The 26,413-nt window shown below is 37.2% G+C and overlaps 1 protein-coding gene across 1 annotated transcript in view; it reads left to right on the top strand.

The window, feature by feature from the left end:
• Positions 1-23,977, top strand: part of LOC134675665 (dual specificity tyrosine-phosphorylation-regulated kinase 2) — a 267,559-nt gene extending 243,582 nt beyond the window's left edge. The window contains exons 2-5 of the mRNA XM_063533995.1: positions 15,943-16,099; positions 17,782-17,967; positions 21,454-21,556; positions 23,815-23,977. Coding sequence (XP_063390065.1) covers positions 15,943-16,099; positions 17,782-17,967; positions 21,454-21,556; positions 23,815-23,977 — 609 coding nt within the window. The remainder of the gene's footprint in view (positions 1-15,942; positions 16,100-17,781; positions 17,968-21,453; positions 21,557-23,814) is intronic.
• Positions 23,978-26,413: the final 2,436 nt, after the last annotated feature.

Below are 26,413 nucleotides of genomic sequence, written 5' to 3'. Positions count from 1 at the left end.
TTTGGAGTTTGCAGAATGATCTGTTGAAAGATGTACAAGTTCTTGTTTTCTTTTAAAATTACTTTCTGCGTGCATTTTTTTGCGAAAAAGCAATATTGGAGAAAAGGGTTACAACGACTACTTTCTCCTCTACTCTACAGGTCGCGATTCTTAACAGATTCTCGTGAAACATTGTGACCAGATTTTATGATTAAATAGATTTTTTTGTCGATCCAGTTTGTGGAATTTTTTTGAAAAAGTAATATTGGAAAATGAGTTACAACAAACGCCTACTCCCATGACTGAAGTTATCTACGAGTTATCACAAGGCAAATACCTACGATAAACTATTACAACTAGGCGTAGGTACGCATTGTATATGAACACATTATCATCCCTTTTTAGGCTCGATAAAAAATTGCAACGACTCCAGCACGTGCTTAGTCGTTTGACACGCGATTAAACAATCCGGAATCAACCTCCACAACCTCATATCTTTCCTAACCGCGTAACTGCAAAATAAACCTTAACTGTATTAGAAATAGAGTTTAAATTTGAGTAAACACTGAGCGAGGCATGAGTTTAGGTAAACGTACTGTGTCGTAACAGTGCAAAGGTGTTATTGCTTGCACTCTAGGCCACCAAACTTACCAGTATAAGGTTGATCTCTATTGTCGTACAGTTGGTTCGATTCTCGAGTTCAAAGTTAAACTGGTTTAGTTAAGTAGGAATAGTGAGTCAGCTGACAGGTTGCGTAAGATTGCAACGCACGTGCGGGCTTATCGTGAAATGAAAACATTTGTAATTGGCGTATTGCGAACCAGGTGGAGACCTTTGTTGATTTTCTAAGGAACTGCCGATGGAAACTCGATTAGGATTTTGCACAAGTGTAGACCGTAGAAGCCACCTGCAAAACTTCCTCTACGATTAATTGTGCAAAAAATATCTTAGTTCAAAACTCAACAAACATAAACATAAGTATATTAAAATATTCCTACATCTTACTTTTGACTTTAGTCTCTTTATTTCCTTTATTTTACGTCTATACGTAGAATAGGCATGCATTCCCATACTTTATTGACCTAATTTAAGACACAGAGAAAATGAAACCCACGCAAGCGGCATGCGGAGCCGCGTGCACAGCTAATCCTAAAACTTCTACACAAATTAGTCGAGGTTTAAGAACAAGTATGGTAACGCGTGCAAAGCTGTTAGAAAAGGCTACAATTTTTTTTAAATACATGCAGTGTTTATCCATTTGATATCTACTGAATTAAAATCTAGTTTCACTGCACACTACATTCTTCAAGAGATTCTCTCACATGATATTCCTCAACAAAGAAGATCTCTCCGACCCAAAAACGCAGACAAAATTGTAACGTCAATTGAAAAAAGACAAATCGTGTTTCTTCGAAGATTCTGACTACGCTTTTCGAGTAAAACTGTTTTGAACCACGCCCTGCTTTCGGATTCGCGGAAGATTCGCACAAATATTAATTATTCGCGCTTTTTAATACATGTCTAGTGACACCAACTGTCTTAATTACATGGTATCGCTACATCGAGGACGCAGCCTACATCTGTCTCCTCCTCAACGCAACGTTTTAGTTCACTAAACAATATTCACTGGAAATTGCTCCTTATTACTTAAACTATAAGGAGTTCAGGATAGATACTAGTATTCCCTAACCCTGACACAACATTAACGTTTTATTTCAATAAACAAATTCCGGTGTATAATAGTCCTAATTATATAAAATAAAACCGGCCAAGTGCCGGATGAGTGAGTCAGACACTCCCGTCGAAGGTTCCGTACAAATTAAACTTTATTTATTTATTTTTATTTTATACAAATTATATTTTTCAGATTTTTCCCTGTACTTATCTAACTAGTGTAAGACGATATTACTTGCCAAATTTCACAGCTCTAGGTCAACGGGAAGTACCCTATAAATATTGATTCCCTTGAGTGTTGAAATATACCTTTTTTGCGGCATAATCGGCCGTATCTTTTTTTACAGCTTCAAGAGACTGTAGACCTGAATAGGTATATTGTTTTCATTTCAACTAGATACCTCCACGGGTTCCGAGATCAAGGGTCTTGACAGACAGACGGACGGACGGACAACAAAGTGATCCTATAAGGGTTCCGTTTTTTCCTTTAGAGGCACGGAACCCTAAAAACGGCGATTATATGAAGTCGTGCAAAACGAAGGTTATGCGTTTTCGTGTTGCGGTTTTAATTTTCTTGACCTGGTTTTCTTTGTTAAAATAAACTGTTTGCATAAGATTAATTAGATTTAGTTGTATCTAGATCTACTTGCTTTTCGTTACGTTTTCCCGGAAAATGTAGCTATTTTTGTAACTAGCGACCCGCCCCGGCTTCGCACGGGTTAACAAATTATACACGTAAACCTTCCTCAAGAATCACTCTATCCATATGTGAAAACCGTATGAAAATCCGTTCAGTAGTTTTTGACTTTATCGGGAACATACATACACACAAACAGACAGACGCGGAAGGGGGCTTTGTTTTTAGGGTTCCGTACCCAAAGGGTAAAACGGGACCCTATTACTAAGACTTCGCTGTCCGTCCGTCCGTCCGTCCGTCCGTCCGTCTGTCACCAGGCTGTATCTCACGAACCGTGATAGCTAGACAGTTGAAATTTTCACAGATGATGTATTTCTGTTGCCGCTATAACAACAAATACTAAAAACAGAATAAAATAAAGATTTAAATGGGGCTCCCATACAACAAACGTGATTTTTGATCAAAGTTAAGCAACGTCGGGAGGGGTCAGTACTTGGATGGGTGACCGTTTTTTTTTCTGCTTTTTTTGTTTTTTTTTTTGCATTATGGTACGGAACCCTTCGTGCGCGAGTCCGACTCGCACTTGCCCGGTTTTTTTTAACTAGCGACCCGTCCCGGCTACGCACGGGTTAACAAATTATACACGTAAACCTTAGGTCAGGAAATGAATGCTCAAAAAACGTTGTAGAGGGAAATGCTAGGAACACAATTTTTGACTCCGTAACTTTGTTTGGACTAGTTAGGAGGTGAACATATCAAAAGTCCCCGGCTGTAGCCCCGCTGCTGGGGGGTAGAGGGGGGTTAGAAGGTCGAATTTTTCGGTTTTTCATTGATATCTTGGAAACTTTGCGTCTTAGCGACATGACTACTAAGACAAACCGAAAGCTGATAAAATTTGTTACAAGTTTTATCCTGACAAGTTTTTCGATATCATGAATAGTTTTTGATATACCCGCTCTTGAAAGTTTATTTAGGGATTTTAATTTTATCTTGATATCTACGTCAGTGAATCTGTTAGGCCATGTTTGGTATCATTTTCGTATAAATCGGGGGTGCTGAATTCATTTATGGTAGCACATTGACACCATTCCGAAGTAAAACCAAAATTTAAAAATAAATATTTTTTTAAATCCCTCTTCACGCTTAAACCGCTGAACCAATTTCGTTGAAATTTGGTATAGAAATAGTTTAAATCTCGACACATGACATAGGATAGTTTTTATAACCAAAAGCATCTTTTGAGGGTGTGGAAAGTGGGGTGGAAGTTTGTATGGGGAGTCAATAACCGCTGAACCGGTTTAGATGAAATTTAGGACGGAATACATCTGTGATTTAGATGAAAGTGATACCAAACATGACTTCAAACCTTACCTTGAGCAGTATTAACCTCAGGAATTCAGTTTCGTCGACGAAGTTGAATTCCCCCCATACTCCATTTCACAACTTTAAAGGATGATTATTGAGATAAAAAGTATCTTATGTCCTGTCTTGGGACTCGAAATATCTGTATACCAAATTTCAATTAAATCGGTTGAGCGGTTTAAGCGTGAAGAGGAAATTAAAAAAAAAGGTATTTGTTTAAAGTTTATATGTTTTTTCTTAGGAATGGTGTCAATGTGATACCAAAACTGAATTCAGCACCCCCGATTTATACGAAAATGATACCAAACACGGTCTAGCAGCGTCACTAATGTAGATATCAAGATAAAATTGAAAGCCCTAAATAAACTTTCAAGAGCGGTTATCTCAAAAACTATTCAAGATATCGAAAAACTTGACTGAATAAAACTTGTAACAAATTTTATCAGCTTTTGGTTTGTCTTAGTAATCATGTCGCTAAGACGCAAAATTTCCAAGATATAAGTGAAAAACCGCAAAATGAGACCTTCTTTCCCCCCCTCTACCCCCCAGCACCGGGGCTACGGCCGGGGACTTTTGATATGTTCACCTCCTAACTAGTCCAAACAAAGTTACGTAGTCGAAAATTGTGTTCCTAGCATTTCCCTCTATAACTTCTTATTGCTTGGCCTACCTTCCTCAAGAATCACTCTATCCATAGGTGAAAACCGTATGAAAATCCGTTCAGTAGTTTTTAACTTTATCGCGAACATACATACACACAGACAGACGCGGAAGGGGGCTTTGTTTTTAAAGTAGTGATTTGACTGAGGAAGAAGGGAAAATAATGTTTTTCAGTTATTTCAGGCTGCTTTTGTATTCGTGTTTGTTTGTATACGTAATTGTGGCAAGCTCAGTACTACAGATATTATATGGTCGTTTTTGTACCCAGATACTGCCCAGATAATCATATACATATGTATAATATGTAATGGAAAATTTAAGCATAACATTGGCATAGCAAAAATACAGAATTTACTTGAATCGCATTCCGTTCAACAAGAAAGTAAACTACTTTACCTACTTATCAATGAAACACACCTAAAATTACGTTTCTCCGAAAATGTGTTTGGCTGGAAAATCATAACAATAGAGTAAGCGAGGTTGCGGCAAAAATAGGCAAGACGGAACCGGATTTTAAAACGTTTTCTGTGTAACTCTCAATCTGGTATAACATTGATATTAACCATATATCTTTTTCAAGTTTTCCGATTCCTGTTGATGAACTAATTATCTCAGGTACTGTAGAAGTATGATGCTTGATTTCAACGCATGGCAAGTAGGTCTACAATATCAGTACATAATAATGTGAAGGATATACACCAGTACCTACACGTGGCTCATGGGATAACCGCCATGTGGGATGATTCGACGATCATTGTCCTGACAGTCGTTTCAGCGAACGGTCTTGGTTTTGACTATTGTTGGACCTTATGTCTTTGTGATAAGGTACAAACGTGTGTTGAAAGTGAACGATGGTACTGAGGTGATGGATGAAACGAGCGCAATAGCGCATGCAGTACGTAAAGTTTGTAAATATTATGAAGAGTTACGATCTGTTGGCGAGTATAGGTGATGAGTAAATTTGACAATAAAACAGTAGGTATGTACATTTTGTTAGCATTCTGGCTGAAATACTAATACATGTGAAATGCGTGAGCTAAACTTAGGCTAAAGAATTGTCTTCGCCGATAGCGAAAAATATAATGAAGTTTTTAAATTTCCGTGTGAAAATGTATCGTATCAAAGAAGAACAATAGTAGGTACTCAATAATTTAGAGCCTCATATTAAAATCATTAAATTATTACAAAAAAAATCTTAATTTTTTACTTCTCATGCTTATCGTGCGTGTATAACTTCTATTAAAGCTACTTAGATATTGTCATTCATAGCTAATAAGGTAGTTATTTAATCGTATGGCGATATGGTCACATATTTAGGCAAAATTATATATACAGTATTTTTATTTATAAGGCAACATCCAAGTTTTGCAATCACTGCACAGCATCGGGTGTCAAGTCTAGTAAATTATCCGGGCTACCCGAGTATGCGCGGAGTGCTAATAAATAGTAAAACTACTTGTTAAAATTTAATATGGTGACTCAACCTGGAATTGGAAGTAACAATATACGTCGTCGTACATCTACGGTAATATTCCACCATTTTTTACGAAGTTTATATTCGCTTTCGTACGATACGAGTAACACCTGTTCTGCTTTGAAAATGGCATATTAATGAATAATGTTCTAGATATACCCATTCTAAGTTTGTTGCAGTTGAAATCTGGCTCATTGTTTACATTTTGTTTTTGATCAAAACAAGAATTCTTGTTAATGCCGTGCCCACGTTTTCATTCAAACGTCGAATTCATGTTATCCCCGAATTGAGGAAACTGTGTTTTAAGAATGTTTCGTAGTCAAACTTTCGCATACGCAATGCTTGCATAGCCTCATCCCTATTGGTATGAAATCATGGGTATAAGAGACAGAATAATCATATTTAAAAGAATAAACACAGAGTACATATTAATACCTTTTATTTGCAACACAAATAGAATACAGGCAATATATGTGAAAGTATGTTCTATTTAAATTAACGAATATATTTAATCACTTAATAGTCGCCCAGTACATTTCTTTATTATAGCTACATATTATATCGGCAAAACTAATTACTAATAGCAATGGATACTTGACTAGATCTATGATTGACTAAATTATTCAAAGTTACTTTACCACAAATCAATATAAGCTTAGCTAGGGAAAGTTACTCAGTGGAGGATACAGTTGTGACCGCTCACGACGCTGCTCGATGGCAAAAGTGCTGGCCCGGGTCTCCATCATCACGTCCCCACCTCCGTTCCTCTACAGTGGCTCCGCGTGGTGATGGAAGTTCGAGTGGTGGGAGGCCACTTCGTCGGTCCGATGAGTTACCACGTCCAGCTATACTCCATAGATGGCGCTGTAGTCCAAAATATATGCCGGAAACGCTTGAGCGACAACATATTTAGACTTGAAAGAGACCTTCCGAATAATTTTGTGGCTCTAATTTCTTCTAAGTTGGATGGCTTAACTTAGGACTTATATAGGACTATATAGCCAAGGATATATATAGGACTGTATGGCCATCGACGGCGATGCGATCGATCGATCGATGCGACAAACGCCGCAACAAACGTCTATAACAGATGCTGTGGCCAATGGCTCAATAAACAGCCAGTCCAAAAAAAAGATGGCGAGGTACATTTCACATCACATATTTTTTCCTGAGTTGAGTGTGGTAGACTCCAGTTCTGTTACTCCACTGCGTCGGTCGGAACAGTTACCAACCCATAAGTTACTAACAAATTTATTAAAATAGGGTTCTATATACTGAAATCCACGTTTAGCCGCATGTGTAGACCCTGTGACGTCAGACCGGGACATAAAGTCAGGCATTTCAATGTGTGTTGTGACACGTCGCCGGCGGTAAAACAAAACACTGTTGATAAACTTACACGGGAAATAGTAATGAGTTCTAGACGGGCCATTGTTTTACGGTCAAGGGTGCAGCATGTGCCGCGTTTCCACCGCAAATTTTCTGTGAGAAATATTCGATAGACTGTTGGAGAAGAGAAAGAGGCAAGTAAAGAAAGAAAGAGGAAAAGAAAGAGGGAAGGAAAGAGTAGTATTTAAATAGTGAATTCTCTCTCTGTACTGATTTTCTCTTCCGCACCAATGGTAAGTTTCTGTTTGTCCCAATGGTTGACTGGTAGAGAATGCCTTAATGCATTAAGTCCGCCATTTGTACTTTCCTGTATTGTACAGTAAAGGTTAAATAAATTGATTAAACTTGCATAAAGTTAATCTCATATTTCAGTTCATGTATCTATGGTATTTGAATGCTACCGTGGAAACTTTCTGCTGTGCATAAAAGTGCTCAAGATCATGATTGACGATTGTATATTATTTTTTGACTGTGTTCCGGTTTTACGCTAAGTGAATTGGTTGGTCTTGGTGTCACGAATAAAAAAACAGTTTTAGAAATATGACTATGGTCTTTTTTGGGCTCTAGCTGTAGGACAGGATGTCGATTTTCTTAAGAATTTTTTAGTTCTAAGGAATTGAAATGGTAACCCACTGACCCGGTCTTTAGAAGTACTGAACCGGTTTCATCGAATTACAGACATCTATATTGTTTTACATTTATTTTTATTTACATGCGGTAATACGGTTGTTACGACATTTACATTTAAAAGGTGACATGCACCTTTGAACATTTTGGCAGATATACCTCTTTTAATGCATACCAACATTAAAGAACATTGATAGACCTTATGGTATTGAAATAAGGTCGATTTTGGTGTTTTTTTTAATGATGTCAACATTGTCAACTCCACCTGAAGACGTCATGTACCGGGAACGGAGACGGTTCCTCGAATCGTCTTTCGATACGGTGTTTACGGGTAATTAGCGCTGTGACGGGAAGATGACAATTTTTTGGCAAAAACTGCAAAAACTAGATCCGGTGACAACCTATCAACCTAATTGCTGTGCATATTGGAGAAAATAGGTACATTAATTTAGAAATACTACGCATTACGAAAACATATTGAAAAAGGACTGTTTAGTTACTCGTAGATAAGAAAATAATGACGCCCCTAATTTATGAGTAGATATTATTGTCAACAACTAAGCGCTGGTGGCCTAGCGGTAAGAGCGTGCGACTTTCAATCCGGAGGTCGCGGGTTCAAACCCCGGCTCGTCCCAATGAGTTTTTCGCAACTTATGTACGAAATATCATTTGATATTTGCCAGTCGCTTTTCGGTGAAGGAAAACATCGTGAGGAAACCGGACTGATCCCAATGAGGCCTAGTTTCCCCTCTGGGTTAGAAGGTCAGATGGCAGTCGCTTTCGTAAAAACTAGTGCCTACGTCAAATCATTGGATTAGTTGTCATGCGGACCCCAGGCTCCCATGAGCCGTGTCAAAATGCCGGGATAACGCCAGGACGAAGAGATTATTGTCAACAACTAAGTGCCTCCTATAAAATTGATTGATTATTTCGGAAATGTAAACTTAGTTCTTATTTCCTGAAATATATAAAGGCGTTATTCATAAATATTGTCTAGTCTAAAGCAGTCATTAATAATGATATTAACGATTAGCAATTTGAAATCTGTGTTGGTTAGAAATAGACAAAATTTAACAGAGGTTTAACTAACGTGGAATAAGGGTGTAAGACCGTCAAGTAAACATTGTTTTATGTAAATATGTAAATAGTTGTAGTGTAGTTTAAGCAATTAAGTTCATTTTATTTAAAAATTAAATTAGTATGTTATAATTTTGTAATATTACATAAAACCATAACATACTTCAAATTTTAATTTATGCAACTAAATCTATCACACTTTTTTCCTGAATAAAACACCTGACTGCGCATATTTCGCTGCAACAATAAAATTAAGTATGATGTACAGTCAGCAGCAGAAGTTGCTAAGCGGGCGATGTGTTCAAAATGATCTTGATGCGATTTTACTGTTAAGGAAATAAGAGCGCGTCAAGATAATTTTAAACACCTCGCCCGCTTAGCAACTTCTGCTGCTGACTGTATGTACATATCGTTTTACTATATATTTTACACATCATCACACTAAAGTCACAGAGTAGTCATAGAGGTGGATTCTGTTTTCACAATTTGATATGGTTTTGATCTCATTTTGACGACGACTTTGATTTGAGTTTATTTGTCCCCAATTCCCCACGAAGCATGAAGGAGTCGTTTCATGGGATCTCGCTCACACTTATTAGTGCACGTGAAATGCCTAGCATCACTACTCAAGGTCCTATCAATATAAGGTTAGTGCCCTTGTGGCCTATTTGCTGAATAAATGTTGAAGTTAAATATTTTTTCGCAATTCAACGCGGTAACGCAGCGAGTGTGATGGGCACCTTTGCGCCGGGGGTAGAGCGGGGATACCTCTTTCAGTAGTTTTTACATTGTTGTTTTATTTTAGATATATTTAGGGTTCTTAGTTTTAATTTAGTATTATTCAGTTGAAGTTTGATTAATGCCTTATCAAATTGTTAGGCAGAATGGGCCTCTTATGTTGGGTCATTGCCAAAATCGGCGCTTCTCCGAACCGGAATTGGGGACGATTTTTCACCCATTTACTTTGACAAGTTGTCTCGACAATTATCTTCCGATTTTCTTCATTAACATTGATACTGAGAATTTTATTGAGATTTGTAGCTTTAAATATATTAGGGAATTAGGGACATGTAAAATGTAAATGGGTCATTCCACCGTTTCGGGTGTTACACTTGAACTCTTAAAATAAGGTTTTATTCGATATTGTAACAGGAACTAGGAGGTTATAACTATTGATTTATCTACTACTTTGATAATATTTTCCTTTCCTGTACGCACATTATTAAAGTATAAGAGAAATAACGAGAGAATCACTAAAAAGTAGCTGTTTCGGGCGTTACGCGAATTGGCCTATACCTTCTGACCATCAGTACCAAAATGCATAATTAAGCGAATTTTATCAAGTAAGCTCCAGTTTTATTTATGTCAAGTAATAATAGTTAGTATAGTCTACTGAAACGCTGAAGTAACACTTAGTATCACTTCTTATTTAATTTTAATAAAATAAATTACCTGTTTCGGGTGTTACTCATGGTTCGTTTCGGGTGTTACGAGTACGAAATTAAGACAGATTTATACGAAATTATGGCTCATTTTATTTAAATTATTGTCTTTTTAATAAATTCGATTAAAAATATAAGTAATAAATGCTGAATTATTTTAAAATACATTATCTTAACAATAAAAACTGTTTCTCGAAGATATCATAATTATTTTTCTTTCGATGCGAATATTTCCGAAAATATTCACTTAATCAAAAACTTGTTGATGGTGACACCTATTCATTTTGAAAGATCTATCCAACGACACCCCACATCACAGGATTAAATGCAAAAAAAAATAAAAAAAAATTTTTTGTACAGGAGCTACCATAAAAAATCATTTTTTTACGGTTTTTTTTTGTGACATGAAGGTTCGGTATGTTTTCTATGGAAATAGGTTAGTTTTGACTTCTTAAACCAGTTTTCATTTTTCAACCCTTTGGTAGCGTTTCTTATGGAATGACCCAAATGTGACTTGAATATTTTTCCGCGTAAATGGATGATTTTTTTTTACTTTAAGTAACTAGAAGGTAACTTAAAATAAAATTTCATTTGACAGCTGACAGGTTACATGAATCCATATTGTAGGTAAAAAAAAGGTCGAAATAATTCTGTACAAATGTAAACTTTTAATATTGAATGACGGCCATGGTCGTTTTCCCTATATCAGCCATTCTCAAAGTGTGTTCCGCGGAACCACCGAAGGGTTCCGCAAAGCCTCTGTTGGGGTTCCGCGAAAATACTTGTAATAATAAGAAAAAAACCAGCACTTCTATAGGTATATCTGGTCCACAGTGACTAACGAAAATTTTTAATTTGGGGTTCCGTCAAATATTTCGCTTTCCAAAAGGGTTCCGTCATCAAAAAAGTTTGAGAACCGCTGCCCTATATCAATGATTTTGCATTTTAATCATGAAATTTTCCGGAATACCGTAAATTATCCGGAAAAAGGAGAATAGATGGTCACATAAACCTGAAAACAAACCCCTACTATGTATTTGGCGCGGGTGCCATAAAAATGATCTAGTGTACTACCTCCATTTAGTTTTACCAATATAACCCTGCACATTAGTTTACTTCTATTACGTGGTAGTAAAGGTTATAATCGATTGTTTTGTAAATTCCACTTAGCTTGAGATAAAACAGGGGAACTTTTACACTTATTAGTTTTTAAATGTCTGTAAACTGTTTTCAAATTGTTTATACAAACATTACTAATTTTTACCAGGAAAAAATATCAGAGTACTATACAAAAAATATATTGATTTGTAGTAACACGATCTTCACTGATTAATCTCGTTATTCAAACTAAAAAGGGACTTTATCGCGGGCATTTCAGTACAGTAAGTACCTTTATTTTCCGTAACTGTTTTACGAGTACGTTTACTCTACCAAAATGGTCTAAATCGGGGATTAGTACAATATTTACCGATACCAATGCAAAATACTAATTATTTCAACCTTTAAATAAGAAAATTAAAATGAAGTTATGAATTAAATGAACAAAAAGTCTTCTTTACCTGTACCTGATACTATGTAGTTTAAATTACGCTTCTGTTACGTCAATTACGCGCACGCGCAGCTCAGGTACGTTTTTATATGTTAACAAGTTCGATCTATTTAGATCTTTACTTGGAAGTATGGTTTATATAAAGTGACCTCAATATAAACTGCGTGTTAGATCGTTAAACCGGTTGTTACATTAAACGTTGTGCTAAAACTTCATATTTCTGCTAAACCTACTTGAGTTAACGTCAAAATTATCATGACAAACAATATCATGACTATCAATATCATTTGATATTTACCATTAGCTTTTCGGTGAAGGAAAACATCGTGAAGAAACCTGCATACATCTGCGAAGAAATTCAAAGGTATATGTGAAGTCCCCAATCCGCATTGGGCTAGCGTAGGGACAATTATAGCCCAAACCCCCTCGCTCATGAGAGGGGGCCTGTGCCCAGCAGTGGGACGTATATAGGCTGAATTATTATTATTTATCATGACAAGTTGAAATGCGAAGAATTAATACATTCTTTTGATGTAATGTAGTTACATATGTAATATTTATTTATTAAGGGTAAAATTGTGCTAAACTCATGGAAATCTTACAAACATCTGTAACAAGTAAATCAAAACATGTAATGTTAGGGCTATTAAAATAAATATTTAAGTAGCATGAAGCAGAATCGTTTGAACACAACAATATATTCGGATGGATCGGGTCCCTCGCACATCATTAATTTTATTGTATTAAATATAGGAATGGGAAATATTTATGCAAACTGTATTGTTCCAAATATTTTTGGATAAACAGTTGGAATGAGAAAAATTTGTAAGGTCAGGTTATATTTGTGTAACATTAATAAACACGAGTCACTACGCCAAAGGGCGTTGAATATAATTTTTCACCACACCAGCTCGGAAAGGCTTACTTTGCACTTCAAAAACGGATAGCAAAGTTGCATTTTATTCACATGTGAGGCAAAGTAATCAAATGCAAATTGCGAGTTGTTTTCTTATGTTTACTAGTAGAAGTGACTTTTAAATGATGATTTTGGATGATAAATATTTAATAACATTCATTTGGATTTGATTTGGTTTGGTTTTGTTTGATATTTTGCATTTAATATTTGCTTCGGGTTGGTGTGGTGAAAAATTTTGTGTTTCACTCGGGGGCAAATTCCATTTTTCGAACCACTCGCTACGCTCGTGGTCCAACTTTGGAATCTTTTGCTTGCTCGGGTATCAATATTAGCACGAGCGGTTAACAACAATTTTAACCCCATGTAAAACAAATAACTATTACGATTTCCGAGCCTTTTTTAACCGACTTCCAAATCCCAAAGGAGGAGGTTATCAATTCGGTTGTATGTTTTTTTTTTTATAATTTTTTTTTTTTTTTTTTATGTTTGTTACTCCATATCTCCGTCATTACTGGACCGATTTTGAAAATTCTTTTTTTGATTGAATGTATATGCATACAGATTGGTCCCGTTTCTGTCAAAACCCAGTTCTGATGATGGGTTCCATGAGGAATCGAGGGAACTCCTCAAATCTTAAAGGCATACATATAGTGATTTTTGGGTTTTTATCATCAAATCAAGCATATACATCCAAAAAAGTGACATTTGATGAAGTGGAACTGCTGATGATGATCAGAACGGAACTCCTCAACGACGCATAGTTCACGGTTGGCGATTTGTCCTCTTCGTTATGTTTGTTAAGCAAGTTAAGTTTTTAAGCTACATTTTTGTCAAGCTCGAGTTCTGATGATGGGATCCATGAGGAATCGAGAGAACTCCTCAAATCTTAAAGGCATACGTATAGAGATTTTTGTATTTACATCAAAAAATCAAGCATTTTCATTAAAAACTGTCGCATTTCATGAAGTGGAACTGCTGATGATGATCAGAACAGAACTCTTCCACGACGCATAGCTCACGTTTGGCGATGTTTCCTCTTCGTTATGTTTGTTAAGCAAGTTAAGTTTTTAATGCACATTTTTGTCAAGCTCGAGTTCTGATGATGGGATCCATAAGGAATCGAGGGAACTCCTCAAATATTAAAGGCATGCGTATAGAGATTTTTGTATTTACATAAGAAAATTAAGCATTTTCATTAAAAACTGTCGCATTTGATGAAGTGGAACTGCTGATAATGATCAGAACAGAACTCTTCAACGACGCATAGTTCACGTTTGGCGATTTTTCCTCTTCGTTATGTTTGTTAAGCAAGTTAAGTTTTTAATGCACATTTTTGTCAAGCTCGAGTTCTGATGATGGGATCCATAAGGAATCGAGGGAACTCCTAAAATATTAAAGGCATACGCATAGATTTTTTTGTATTTTCATCATAAAATCAAGCATTTACATTAAAAACTGTCGCATTTGATGAAATGGAACTGCTGATGATGACCAGAATAGAACTCTTCAACAACGCATAGTACACATTTGGTGATTACGAATTTCGATTTTGGCTTGGACTGGGTCCCGGACTCGGACCCAGAACCGGACTCATACCCGGATCCGGTTCGGACCCGGACCCGGACCTGGACTCGAACCCGGGCTCGGACCCGGACTCGGACCCGGACTCAGACCCGGACTCGGACCCGGACCTTGACCCGGAAAACCACTATGATACCTTAACTAAATAAACCACTATGATTACCTACCATAAAATGTGTAAGTATATAAGTATGATGATGCCAATCTTACTAGCCCCTCCCGCTTAAACCCCCGCATGCGCCGTTAAGTGAGTTAGGTTAGGTTTGAACTGCGATCCTCACAGAACCGAACTGCTATCAGAGAAGTGGGTTAGGTTAGGCTAGAACTACGACCCTTACAGAAGCGAAATGCTAGTAGAAAAGTGGGTGGTTTTACCTCCTTTTCTACATAGTGTACCATCTACAATAATCTTTCACCGGCCCCCATAGAAGTCGGTTTTTTTTTCTTAAAAATTATAGTGCTACCGTTTAGGTCACGACTCACGACATTTTGTAGGACAGTTTTTCTTGCGATATTTACCTTTCTTAATTTTATATTTATAACTTTTGCCTTAGTTTTTTTTGTACGTTTTCGACGTTTTAGTATTGCTTAATCTGAAATAATCGTCGTTTTAATATTGCCTAATTGTTCTAGTTATGTTTTTAGAAACAAACCATATCAACATTTTCTGACTTCGTTAGCCATTTATTTTTGCATTAGAAATTTAATTTAATTTCAAGAGAGAATTTTTTACCCATCACCATGTTAGTTAGTAAAACATAAATTTTAATCTCATTATCAGTATCTGCTTCAAGTAAACCAACATTAAGGTGATTTGTTAATGTTACGAGTCATGACATTGTGAATTCTCAGTGGAGTTAAAACAACACACCACACTTAGTTTATGAAAGTGAAACATAATTGTAGAGTTCAATATTCCGTCTGACAATGACAAACGGTAGCCACTTGAAATATATCATAGGTATAAATAACTTTGAACTGGATTAATTCTGCAGAATTTTTCCTCTATTATTAATTTCAATACGCAAATTAGGACATTTGATATGAATTTTAAATCATAAGTAATAAATTGGATTGTAAATCATCCATCCATCATTCATTTCAGCCTATATACGTCCCACTGCTGAGCACAGGCCTCCTCTCATGCGCGAGAGGGCTTGGGCTATAGTCCCCACGCTAGCCCAATGCGGATTGGGGACTTCACATACACCTTTGAATTTCTTCGCAGATGTATGCAGGTTTCCTCACAATGTTTTCCTTCACCGAAAAGCTAGTGGTAAATATCAAATGATATGATATTTGGATTGTAAATATCTATATTAAAATCCTATTAATGTTGAGAAATGTTAAATACCAGAAAAGTTTAGGACAAAAAAGATCCTGTATTACAACACAACACATTTCTTTAACTATCTATTTAGGTATTAAGACAATGTGACGAATCCTAATTTAATGAGGTTGCGTTGCTTCATTCATTAGAGTTCCTATTTGTATGGACATTTGCCTTTTCCATCAACCACCAATGTTATGGTGCCATTGTCGACAGTTACTAACTTAATCTTTGTTTCTTTCCAGGTCATAGACTTCGGAAGCTCCTGTTACGAGCACCAGCGTGTGTACACGTACATCCAGTCGAGGTTCTACCGGGCGCCCGAGGTGATGATGGGCGCGAGGTACGGCATGCCCATCGACATGTGGTCGCTGGGCTGCATACTGGCGGAGCTGCTTACAGGTGAGCTAATGTGGACTCTGTGAATAATATATGTGTGTTATGTCATTAGGTTTAAAGCTCAAAATCCTTTATTGTAGCATCATATTTGGTAAAGTTTGTTTATTGGGGGCACTGATCAGTACCTACCAGCTCGGAAGAAGGGCTTGTGTCTCCTTATAATTGGTAACGAATTCACGATCCACAGTCATGACTTCATGAGGGAACGACAAAATAGAGAAGAGAATCATTTGACCTCATATTTCAACATTATTCGAACTCGAATAGTGTCTAATTTTGATTACTTTTTTAGTTTTTTTTTGTTGGTTTTTAAATAAGGAGTTTTTTAAATAATGCCGTTAAATCAAGAACCCGTAGGTATTTTGTGAACCTCATTTTCAGGACTGATGGAGTCTACAAATCCATGGAATTCCTCAAAAATGATTTGCACTTACAAGCGGTTGCTATGAATTATTAATTTAGCAGTTATTGGTTTGTGTCCGAAGCGCAATAGACACAGCGTCGCACAGACGGAGTTAATGGGCCGTCATTATACATTTTTATCGAATGACTGCACCGGAATCGATACTACATGCCCCATTTCACTGCTGTAGAATCGATCAGCTGAGACAAACATACCGATTAAAATCGGAATATTCAGCGCTTTCACAATCGATATCACGAACGTTCATTAACAATTAGTATTCTTCCATTTTATAGCTTGACAAGAGCTATGCTATGCTAGTGTTAAAATTATAATTCCAAAAAAATTATGAGGATGAGTAATTTAATGTGGGGTAAGACAAACATATAGTTTATTTTAGTAAGGGCAAGCGTAACAGTAAATATGAGGATTCCCTCTACAAGTGTTACTATCTTGTCGCAGTGTTTGCCTTACCCCATCTGACCTTATAGTTTATTTTATTCTCCTGGCACGATTGGTTCTCTAGACTACATTATACAAATTTAGTACTTTAAAACATCAAAGTTGATTTAGCAAACAGTATGCGCCGAAATAAGATTGTTTTAGGAGCTATATATAATTCCGGCGCCGAAACTTCACTCAGAATATCAATAGCCGTAACGTTTACGAACGCCAAACTTTATGTATTTGCAAATGCATTATTTTTAGACACTCTTCAGTTATTCTAAATATTAGTGTTCATTTTGCAAAGAGAGATAACAAAGTCACTTAGTCCACTCAACGTTTGTTTTGAAGTTTATTTGTCTTAAAGCTTTTTCAAATTGACAATATTGGCTAAGTTAACTCCACTAAATCTTTGAAATTGTATTCAGTGGAATACCCGACATCAAAAAACGAAACTCTACTTAGAAAGTTGCCGTATTCACGGTGGCTAAAAAATAACTGCATTCCCGTTGCCAAAAAATTTGGCTGTTTCATATATTTTGGCTGGTCCATTTTCTGTGGGAGGGTAATTTTTTTTTTGCGAGTTCGGGGAAGGTCCCATAGTAAAAGTTGCTCAGTATAATCCCATTATCTCCCTGGCAACGGGAATGCAGTTGCCGTTGGGGCTGCACCATATGTTTTCTGGTCACTGAATTGTTAAACGTCACATTTTGACAACCAAAGTTCCCGCAAAATGTGCGCAGCCGTAGCAGTAGCTTATGTATTGGCTTGGCAAATCTTTTAAGAACGAATATCTGAACCTTTACGATTTATTAATGAATTACTTGAATCTTTCCAGGGTTCCCTCTGCTCCCCGGCGAGGATGAGGCGGATCAGATGGCCTGCATCATCGAGCTGCTGGGCATGCCGCCGCAGAAGCTCATCGAGCAGGGCAAGAGGTCCAAGAACTTCATCAGCAGCAAGGGCCTGCCGCGGTATTGCACCGCCAATACCATGTCGGACGGTTCCACGGTGCTCGTCGGAGGTACGTTATATACTGTTTTAAATAACCATTTGTCCACTGTATTTAATTGGTAATTGTAATGTAATTTCGGTTTATTTTATGTTTCTTTTCTTTTTGCCTGTCGTGATTCTTCACACTTGATATGGTATATGGTTTCATCGGAAGATCAGCGGTGGAAGTCACCAGCAACGTGCTGTGATGAGACCATTTCTTGGCGTATTCTTTCTACTTTTTTCTTATGTGTAAGCTATCTCGTATCTCAGAAAGTATATATGCAAAAAGTAGACTTGCAATATGTATCACGTCATAAAAAAGGATGCCGTTTTGGGGTAGATGGTTACGAATACAGATTGATGGAAACAAGTCACATGTACTGTCCAAAAAGACGTCAAATTGTAACGATCTTCAGTAATGAAGGAATGATTACGAAGAGGAACTGTATGTAAAACATTTAAACATTCTCTGACATCACAATGTTTACTTATATCACAGCGACGGTTTTCAATTAAAACATTTCCAAGTGAGATTTATGGTGAATGATTAAGTAGCTTACAACATCATTCTTGTTCAAATATTCCACGGCTCGCAAAGGTTTCCAATATCTTCTTTATTTCTGATTCGTTTATATTTCTGTTAATTCTATTTATATTTATGTTTCCCACCAAATGCATCTTCTCATCGTGCATTGTCTTACTTATCTTCTATCAGCCTAAGGAATTGTTTTCTCCTAAGGCGAGATGCTTAGGCAAATAGTTTATGAATTTTGGATACGTTACTCTCCACGGCTTATACCTGGCTTAAAGTTCGCATGCATTTTGAAACTTCCGGGGATCTTGAACAATTTCATTGAAGACGGATTGGCTGTGAATTTTGCAACACCGAGTGTAGATTTTGATGACGGAGATCGCGTCAGTAATGGCGCATACATTCCCAAGCTTCGCCCACGCAACTTTCTCGTGTGTACAAAACAAACCATTGATTACCATTCATTCTTTATTCAGACAAACACTAGGTATTTTACAGCTGCAGGATGCCAAGACACTTATACTGTTAATACAATGATTACAATGATCGCACACACAGGAATTTAAACCCGGCTGCGCTTCTTTGGCAAAATTATGACACTATCAAACCCTCGAGTGACTCAGTCCTGTTCTCTCCAAGATTTATGCTACACCACCAGACATCTCTGACGGCGCGTTGACTAACTGAAACATAACATACTTACTAACCTCTCAAAATAAATGTCTACGTATTCGAAGTTCTCTGTAACCTTTACACGCCTTTTTTCCCAAATGATATGCATGCGTGATTCAGAAATGCCAAACCCACTCGGGATTATGGAGTATTCGTAATAGGTACATTTTAATGTGGGAAGTCTCATCTTAAAATGTCACGCCTCTTCAAAAAACGTATGCTTTTACATATAATTGATATGACATAGTAAGAGTTATTTTACCGTTCCTTCCAAACAATAGGTAGGTATTGTTTAGAATGTTGTTCAATAAGTACAAAACAAGAATTATGTGAGCAGTAGTAATTTTAACAATTAGTTTTGATTATAAGATTCTGTTAAAAAAATATCTAATGTCCTATCTTTTGTCCTTCCCCGAGCTTTAAACTATTTTCATATATCATGTAAATCGGTTTAGCGGTTTACGCTTGAAGAGGTTACAGACAGACAGTCACACAGACATAGACAGAGTTACTTTCACAATTTTTAATATTATTAGTAGCTATTAGTAACGTAATGCGAACACTCGTATGTTCCTCGCGGTACATAGTGATTTAATCAATTAATGTTTATTATGTACTGATCGCTTTTGATAAAATGCCAAATTGCACCTATAACTTCTATATATCAGTATAACTAGTTAGTATAGAGCAATATATATAGAGTATTTCTATAGAGCAATATCATAAATTGTGTTAGTCAACAGTGATTTCAGCAGTCACTGCCCCGAAATAAAAAAAAAACATTACACATCATGACGTTAACCCTGAAGTGACTAACTAGAAACGAGTTAATCAGATATAATAGACTAACTATATATACGTCTATGACACGTTGACAGTCTGGTGCTTTTGGTAAAAAGCCAAAAGTTGCCCTAACACTTGACGGTTTAATTTAGTGTCAGATTTCGTTTCTGGCCCGTTTTATGTGCCATAAAAACCGTTGCATTAAATGTGTTTTCATTTTAAATATTTTTCTTCGTAAAATGTTTTTACCTTGACATGGATGGATTGTATAATAAACTGTAATTCTGGCAACTGAATTGCATAATTTCGGTTTGTGACGTCAATAGTTTAATTTAAACATTTGTCAAACTTCAACGTTTAACTTTTGACAGTTAAATGGCTGCTCAATATCAACCTAATGTTGTAAAAAATTAAATTCTTGGCTCAGATTATCCGATATAATACTTTTTTGGGTTTCTAAGTGCATACATTTATGATTTTTTAAATAACCAATTCTCTTGCTGATATGTCAAAACGAGTAAAGGTAGTTCCACGGTAGTTCAATATTGTCTCGTACCTAAGATCTTATCTTACATAATAGGATATTATACTGTATTTAAAATAAATTATTTTACACCATGCATGAAACAAAGCACCAGATGATTATTGGAAAAACACAGATAGGAGTAATTTTTAAACACAAGTTCTATTTAATAAATCGGATAGAAATTTAAAAAGTAGGTGAGTTGACTGTGACGCCACGATGTAATGTTTCATATATATTCCATATTTACAGATCGTTTTGACAGTTCTAAAAAAGTAACTGATTTGACTAGTAGGAAAATACCCTATTGTAACGTGTCCCGGGTTGAAATGAAATAACATGACAAAGCGTATGTGAAACATAAGACGTGGAACATCAGGTTAACAAATAGGCAACAATGTACTTCTACACACATAGGTTCAGAGCCCTTCAACGTGCACACTAGCGCCACTGCTAAATAACCGTGATTATTTAAATTTCACGAAAGATATTTAAAAAAGGGGGCCGCTACGGACTGTATTGTGTATTTAAGTACCTTTTGAATACATCAAACTAGTTTTTATGTTGTTGGATTTGTCAATCTATGCGTCCAAAGTAAAAACGGCCGTTTTTGTTTTGAGTTCCTAGATCGACGAATCCAGCAACATAAAAACGAGTTTGATGTATTCAAAAGGTATTTAAATACACAATACAGTCCTTAGCGGCCCCCTTTTTTAAATACCTGTCGTTAAATTTAAATAATTACGATTATTTAGCAGTGGCGCTAGTGTGCACGTTGAAGGGCTCTTCAATAAAATGCATTACACAAGAATTGTGCCGTTAATGTTACATGTACTCTGCTCATCATCATCATGTGCTCTGCTGTTGTATGTGCTCTGCTTGTATTTCTGTTTTCTTTTGTATTGTCTTCTTTTATTGAGGTGTGCAATAAAGAGTATTTGTACTGTATTGTATTGTATTGTACTTACTAATTACTAATTCAACGTGTTTTATCCGTGTTCCAGGTATGTCTAGAAGAGGCAAGCCCCGAGGCCTACCCGGCTCGAAAACGTTCGTCACAGCCCTCAAGGGATGTCAAGACAAATTCTTTATTGATTTCATTAGGAGGTAAGCAGCTGTAATGTAACTTGCGGTACAGTCGCCATGAGATATATCGGAACGGCCGAGGTGCTCAAAAATATCTGAACACGCACTCTAACGCCTTGACAATAGAGTTAGTATTAAACAAAATTAAATTAAAGTTACCACCACAAGCAATAAGATGTACTTAAGTCAACAAAGCCAATAAACTGTCCTGCAGTTTGGCAGAAGAAAAAACTGAACAAATACGGTTTATTTCGCTTGATTAACTGATTTAATTGATTTGATTTTTTTTAGAGGCGTGTTCAGATATTTGAGAACGCCTTGTCCGCTCCGATATATCTGATGGTGACTGTACAATTGTTTTTTAGGTGTGTTTATATTTAGTGAACGCGCCGGAAATGTGAAATAAAACTGGTATGATTCATAGCGCGCGAGCATTTAGCGAATGGCGCACTAGTGGCGCTAGGTCTGGACAAGAAGCAATGGGAGAATGTCTTGACTTGGTTCGAGGGTGCTTTTAATACTGAATATTTGTTTGTAATTTTGTTAATCAGCTTCTTTCTGAATCTGAGATGGAAGTAGACAAACTTTATTTTTCGAAGTTCGTGAACCTTAGGGGTCATCCATTAATTACGTCACACGAATTTCTAGGTTTTTTTACCCCTCCACCCCTCCTTGTGACACTTGCTCACATTTGGCAAACCCCTCCCCCCCTAGTGTGACGTCACATTTTTTCTACGAAATCGCCAAATCGAATTAAGTAAGTACCTAAGTATTATTAATATTTTATCAAAATATTTTTGACGATAAAAATATTAGTAATTTTATAACCCAAAACTGCTTAGGAAAGAAAATTAAACGAATAAAAACGATTATCGTTTTAAAAACTTGTTATTTAAATGTACAGCGAATAAAATAATTTAAATAGATTTTCGGTTACTGATGAAGTTAAAGTGACGTCACAAAGTTTGTGTCTCCCCCCTCCCCCATGTCACAATATGTCACATTTTCTTGACCCCCTCCCTCCTCCTAAGCGTGTGATGTAATTAATGGATGACCCCTTATCCTGACAATAACAAAAACACCAACAAAAGAAATAGCGAAATTGGTCCACCCGTTCACACGCGACACCGTGACGAAGTGAATTAGGGATTGATTTTTCCCACTCCCACTTCTCCCACTTCTGATGTCGAATCCTGGTCTGGGGTACCGTCTTCAGTAGGTTCGTGCATGATTGTAATCACAAAATAAGATGCAATACGTGCAGTTCAAATGTCTATTTTCAAATCACAATCACAATAAAAACAAAAAGTTAACGATTACTTCGATACAAATCGATTTAAAATAATTTACTTTGGAAACGTGGTGTGTTCGTCGCAGAACTAGTTTAACGTCCGTCACGATTGAAGGCACGATCAAGAATGGCGGCCATGCCTCCTTTTCCCCACCAAGTCTTGTCATCAGGTTCGTAACTGTCACTTTTGTTTACCTTGAAGTTAGCCAACCAACCGTTACTAGTTCTGCGCCGACCGCACCCAAGCAAAATGCTTGACGTTTCCGAGAACTGCCAATAGATGGCGTTACAAGTTACAAAATCAGTAAACGCTGGCACCGACGTAATTACAAGTTTTTAAATCTATCGCGTGCGACACCAGTGTCGTCACCCTGCGACATATATTTTATTAATAAATAACCAGAATCAGAATGCGATATAGGCGCAGCGTGGGTAGACCGGGGCGGGACCGTGGGGACAAGGTGGACTGATGACCTGGTAAAGGTCGCGGGAATCCGTTGGATGCGGGTGGCGCAAGACCGGTCATTGTGGCACTCTTTGGGGGAGTCCTATGTCCAGCAGTGGTCTGGCTGATATGATGATGATGATAATCGGTGATCGGACAAATCATCGCAAAACCATCAAAAGATCATTTATATCTCAAAATAGGACAAGATTTAATAAACTCATATTATGTACACAGTATCTTTATAAAATTTCCAGATTATACTCAAAAACTGCAGTTCATAATTGTTAAAAAAATTGTATGATGTTCATTGATGTTCCATACTATATTTATTTTTGCGATAAATTGTCCGAACTCCGATGATAATAGAAAACGTGTTTGTATTGTATCATGTTCCATACTATATTTATTTTTGCGATAAATTGTCTGAACTCCGAGGATAATAGAAAACATGTTTGTATTGTATCATGTTCCATACTATATTTATTTTTGCGATAAATTGTCCGAACTCCGATGATAATAGAAAACGTGTTTGTATTCCAGATGCCTAGAATGGGACCCGGACAAGCGGCTGACGCCGGCGGCGGCGCTGCGGCACGCGTGGCTGCGCCGGCGCCTGCCGCGGCCGCCGCACGAGGACGACGCCAACCACGTTAGTATCGCGCACCACCCCGCGCACGCCACACCCAAACGGCTCGACAAATAGGTTCGTTACTTTACGTTGCCGTTGCTTGTGGTATTTACTAACGACAAACCCCCTTAAGGCCCACTTGCACCATCCCACTAACCTGGGTTTAACTGGTTAAACCGTTAACCCAGTGCCAAATTGTATTGGTAACCATGGTAACTCCAGGTTTAACCGGTTAACCCCGGGTTAATGAATGGTGTAAGTGGCCCTAAGCCGACCACTGACTAACGTCCGCCGGACGATATCGGCCGGTCAGTTGTTCGGAACTGTCAAATTTTTGTTCTAACTGACAGGCCGATATCGTCCGGCGGCCTGTTAGTCAGTGGTCGGCTTTATTCATAAACGTTTACTAAAGTTGACAAGCCGATAATAATCGTTTGTCCCTTTCCATCATATATCAATACGTCGGAAAGGGACAAACGATTATTATCGACTTGTCAGCTTTAGTAAATGTTTATGAATAAGGGGGAAAGAGAATAGAGCGCATAGAGACTCGACTTCGACAGACGATTAAAACTGTTAGAACGCCATTTGATTTTGATCCTTATTCTTTCACTGATATGTGTTAACTTGTTAAATATTAATATTAACGCCATCTAAGCGACTATAGGCCAAAGGTATGGTGCAGTCTTTTCGAGCGATGGCGCCATAACCCACTCTCGAGAAGATGGCGTTAATATGAATATTTAACAAGTTATCACATATCAGTGAAATAATAATGATCAAGAAGTCAAATGGCGTTCTAACAGTTATAATCGTCTGTCGAAAGATGGCAGAAAATGTACTGTAGCTACATAATTTACCATGAGAGTAACTCTCTATTTCAAATTCTCTTTGCTAACGACTACTAACCGGGAATGGGACACTTAACCCTTTGAACGTCATGTCGTGTGCGGCGCGTCATCGTGAACGAAGGTTGATGTTTGCCTGTAGCCGCGCGCGTCAGTTCACGTCAAAGGGTTAATACGTATATAAAACTAATCCGTTAATCATGACGAAACTAGAAATACATATAAGCAATAACAAACTTATTAAAAAAAAACAAGTATATCATCAATTCATCAGGGTACAAAATAACGTGAGTGGTCTATATCGGCGAGTGTGTTTCACTATTTTGAAGATTGAAAGTAAAGTAAAATATTTATTTTGATATATAGGTAAGCATATTTGGATTACCCAAAGTAACCTACTCTTATTATGTTTGTACGGGTCGATTTTTGTAAATAAATACAAGAGAACTGTTAATCGATAAAAAAAAGTTTACGAAAATATGAAATCTGAATTAGAATAATCCTTAAAAAATATTACAAACTAGTATAAATCTAGACATAATCCGAACTAATTTACACTTTACATAATAATTACCACAAGCAACATTTTATTTAAGTTAATTTTTGGTTTAAATATTAATTTATGTTAATTGTTTTGGGTTTAAATCTGTTTCACCTAGCTCGGTACCTACTTGCCTAAGGCACTCAGGTATGTATAGATGTTGTAGATAGCTACTATTGGTTGTCTCTTTTCAGTTGTTTTTATTAGTTCAAAGTTCACGTCGCTCAAAATTCAGAAATATACAAAAGTGGTCGAACAATTTCTTTCTAGTTGTAATCTACATATTAGACATATTTAACCCTTTGAATGCCATGCCTATCGTGGGGCGCGTCATCGTGAATCTTGTCGGAAATGCACGATTGATATTGAGCTGTAGCCGCGAGCGTCCATTGTGTCGCTTAACTTCAAATTCGGGTAAATCCATTCAGCCCTCTAAGCAAATATCTACCCTATTACCTTTTCTTAATACCAAAATCGCATAAATAAATAAAATAAATAAATATTTGGGGACAATCTTACACAAATCGACCTAGGCCCAAACTTACGCTACGTCTTACGTAGGCGAACAACGCGCGAACGCGGCGCGGCGCGGCGCGGCGAAATCATTCCTTTGATGCCCATAGAAGTGTCCCACGTAAGCGATCTCGTTGCGAACGCGGTGCGGCGCGATTTGCACGCGAATGTCAGGCGGCGCGGCGGCGGCCGCTTTCGCCGCGCCGCGCCGCGCCGCGTTCGCGCGTTGTTCGCCTACGTAAGACGTAGCGTAAGCAAAGCTTGTACTATGGGTACTAGACGACGATATACATACGTATGTAGATAAATACATACTTATATACATAGAAAACAGCCATGACTCAGGAACAAATATCTATGTTCCTCACACAAATAAATGCGCTTACCGGGATTCGAACCCGGGTCCATCGGCTTCATAGGCAGGGTCACTATCCACTAGGCCAGACTGGTCGTCAAATCTGACAGATGGATTTACCCGAGTTTGAAGTTAAGCGACACAATTTATGTCTTCAGCTGTCCAAGGGTTAAGCTAAGAAATGAGTAATGAAATAAAAATTGTTCGATGACTGGGTTAGAAAGTGAATACTGTTATTTGTATTATGTACTTTT

This window comes from Cydia fagiglandana, chromosome 22 (genome assembly GCF_963556715.1).
Source record: "Cydia fagiglandana chromosome 22, ilCydFagi1.1, whole genome shotgun sequence".
In the NCBI taxonomy this organism is placed as follows: Eukaryota; Metazoa; Arthropoda; class Insecta; order Lepidoptera; family Tortricidae; genus Cydia; species Cydia fagiglandana.
The sequence above is the reverse complement of the archived record's forward strand: the minus strand, read 5'-3'. Positions and strand labels throughout refer to the sequence as shown.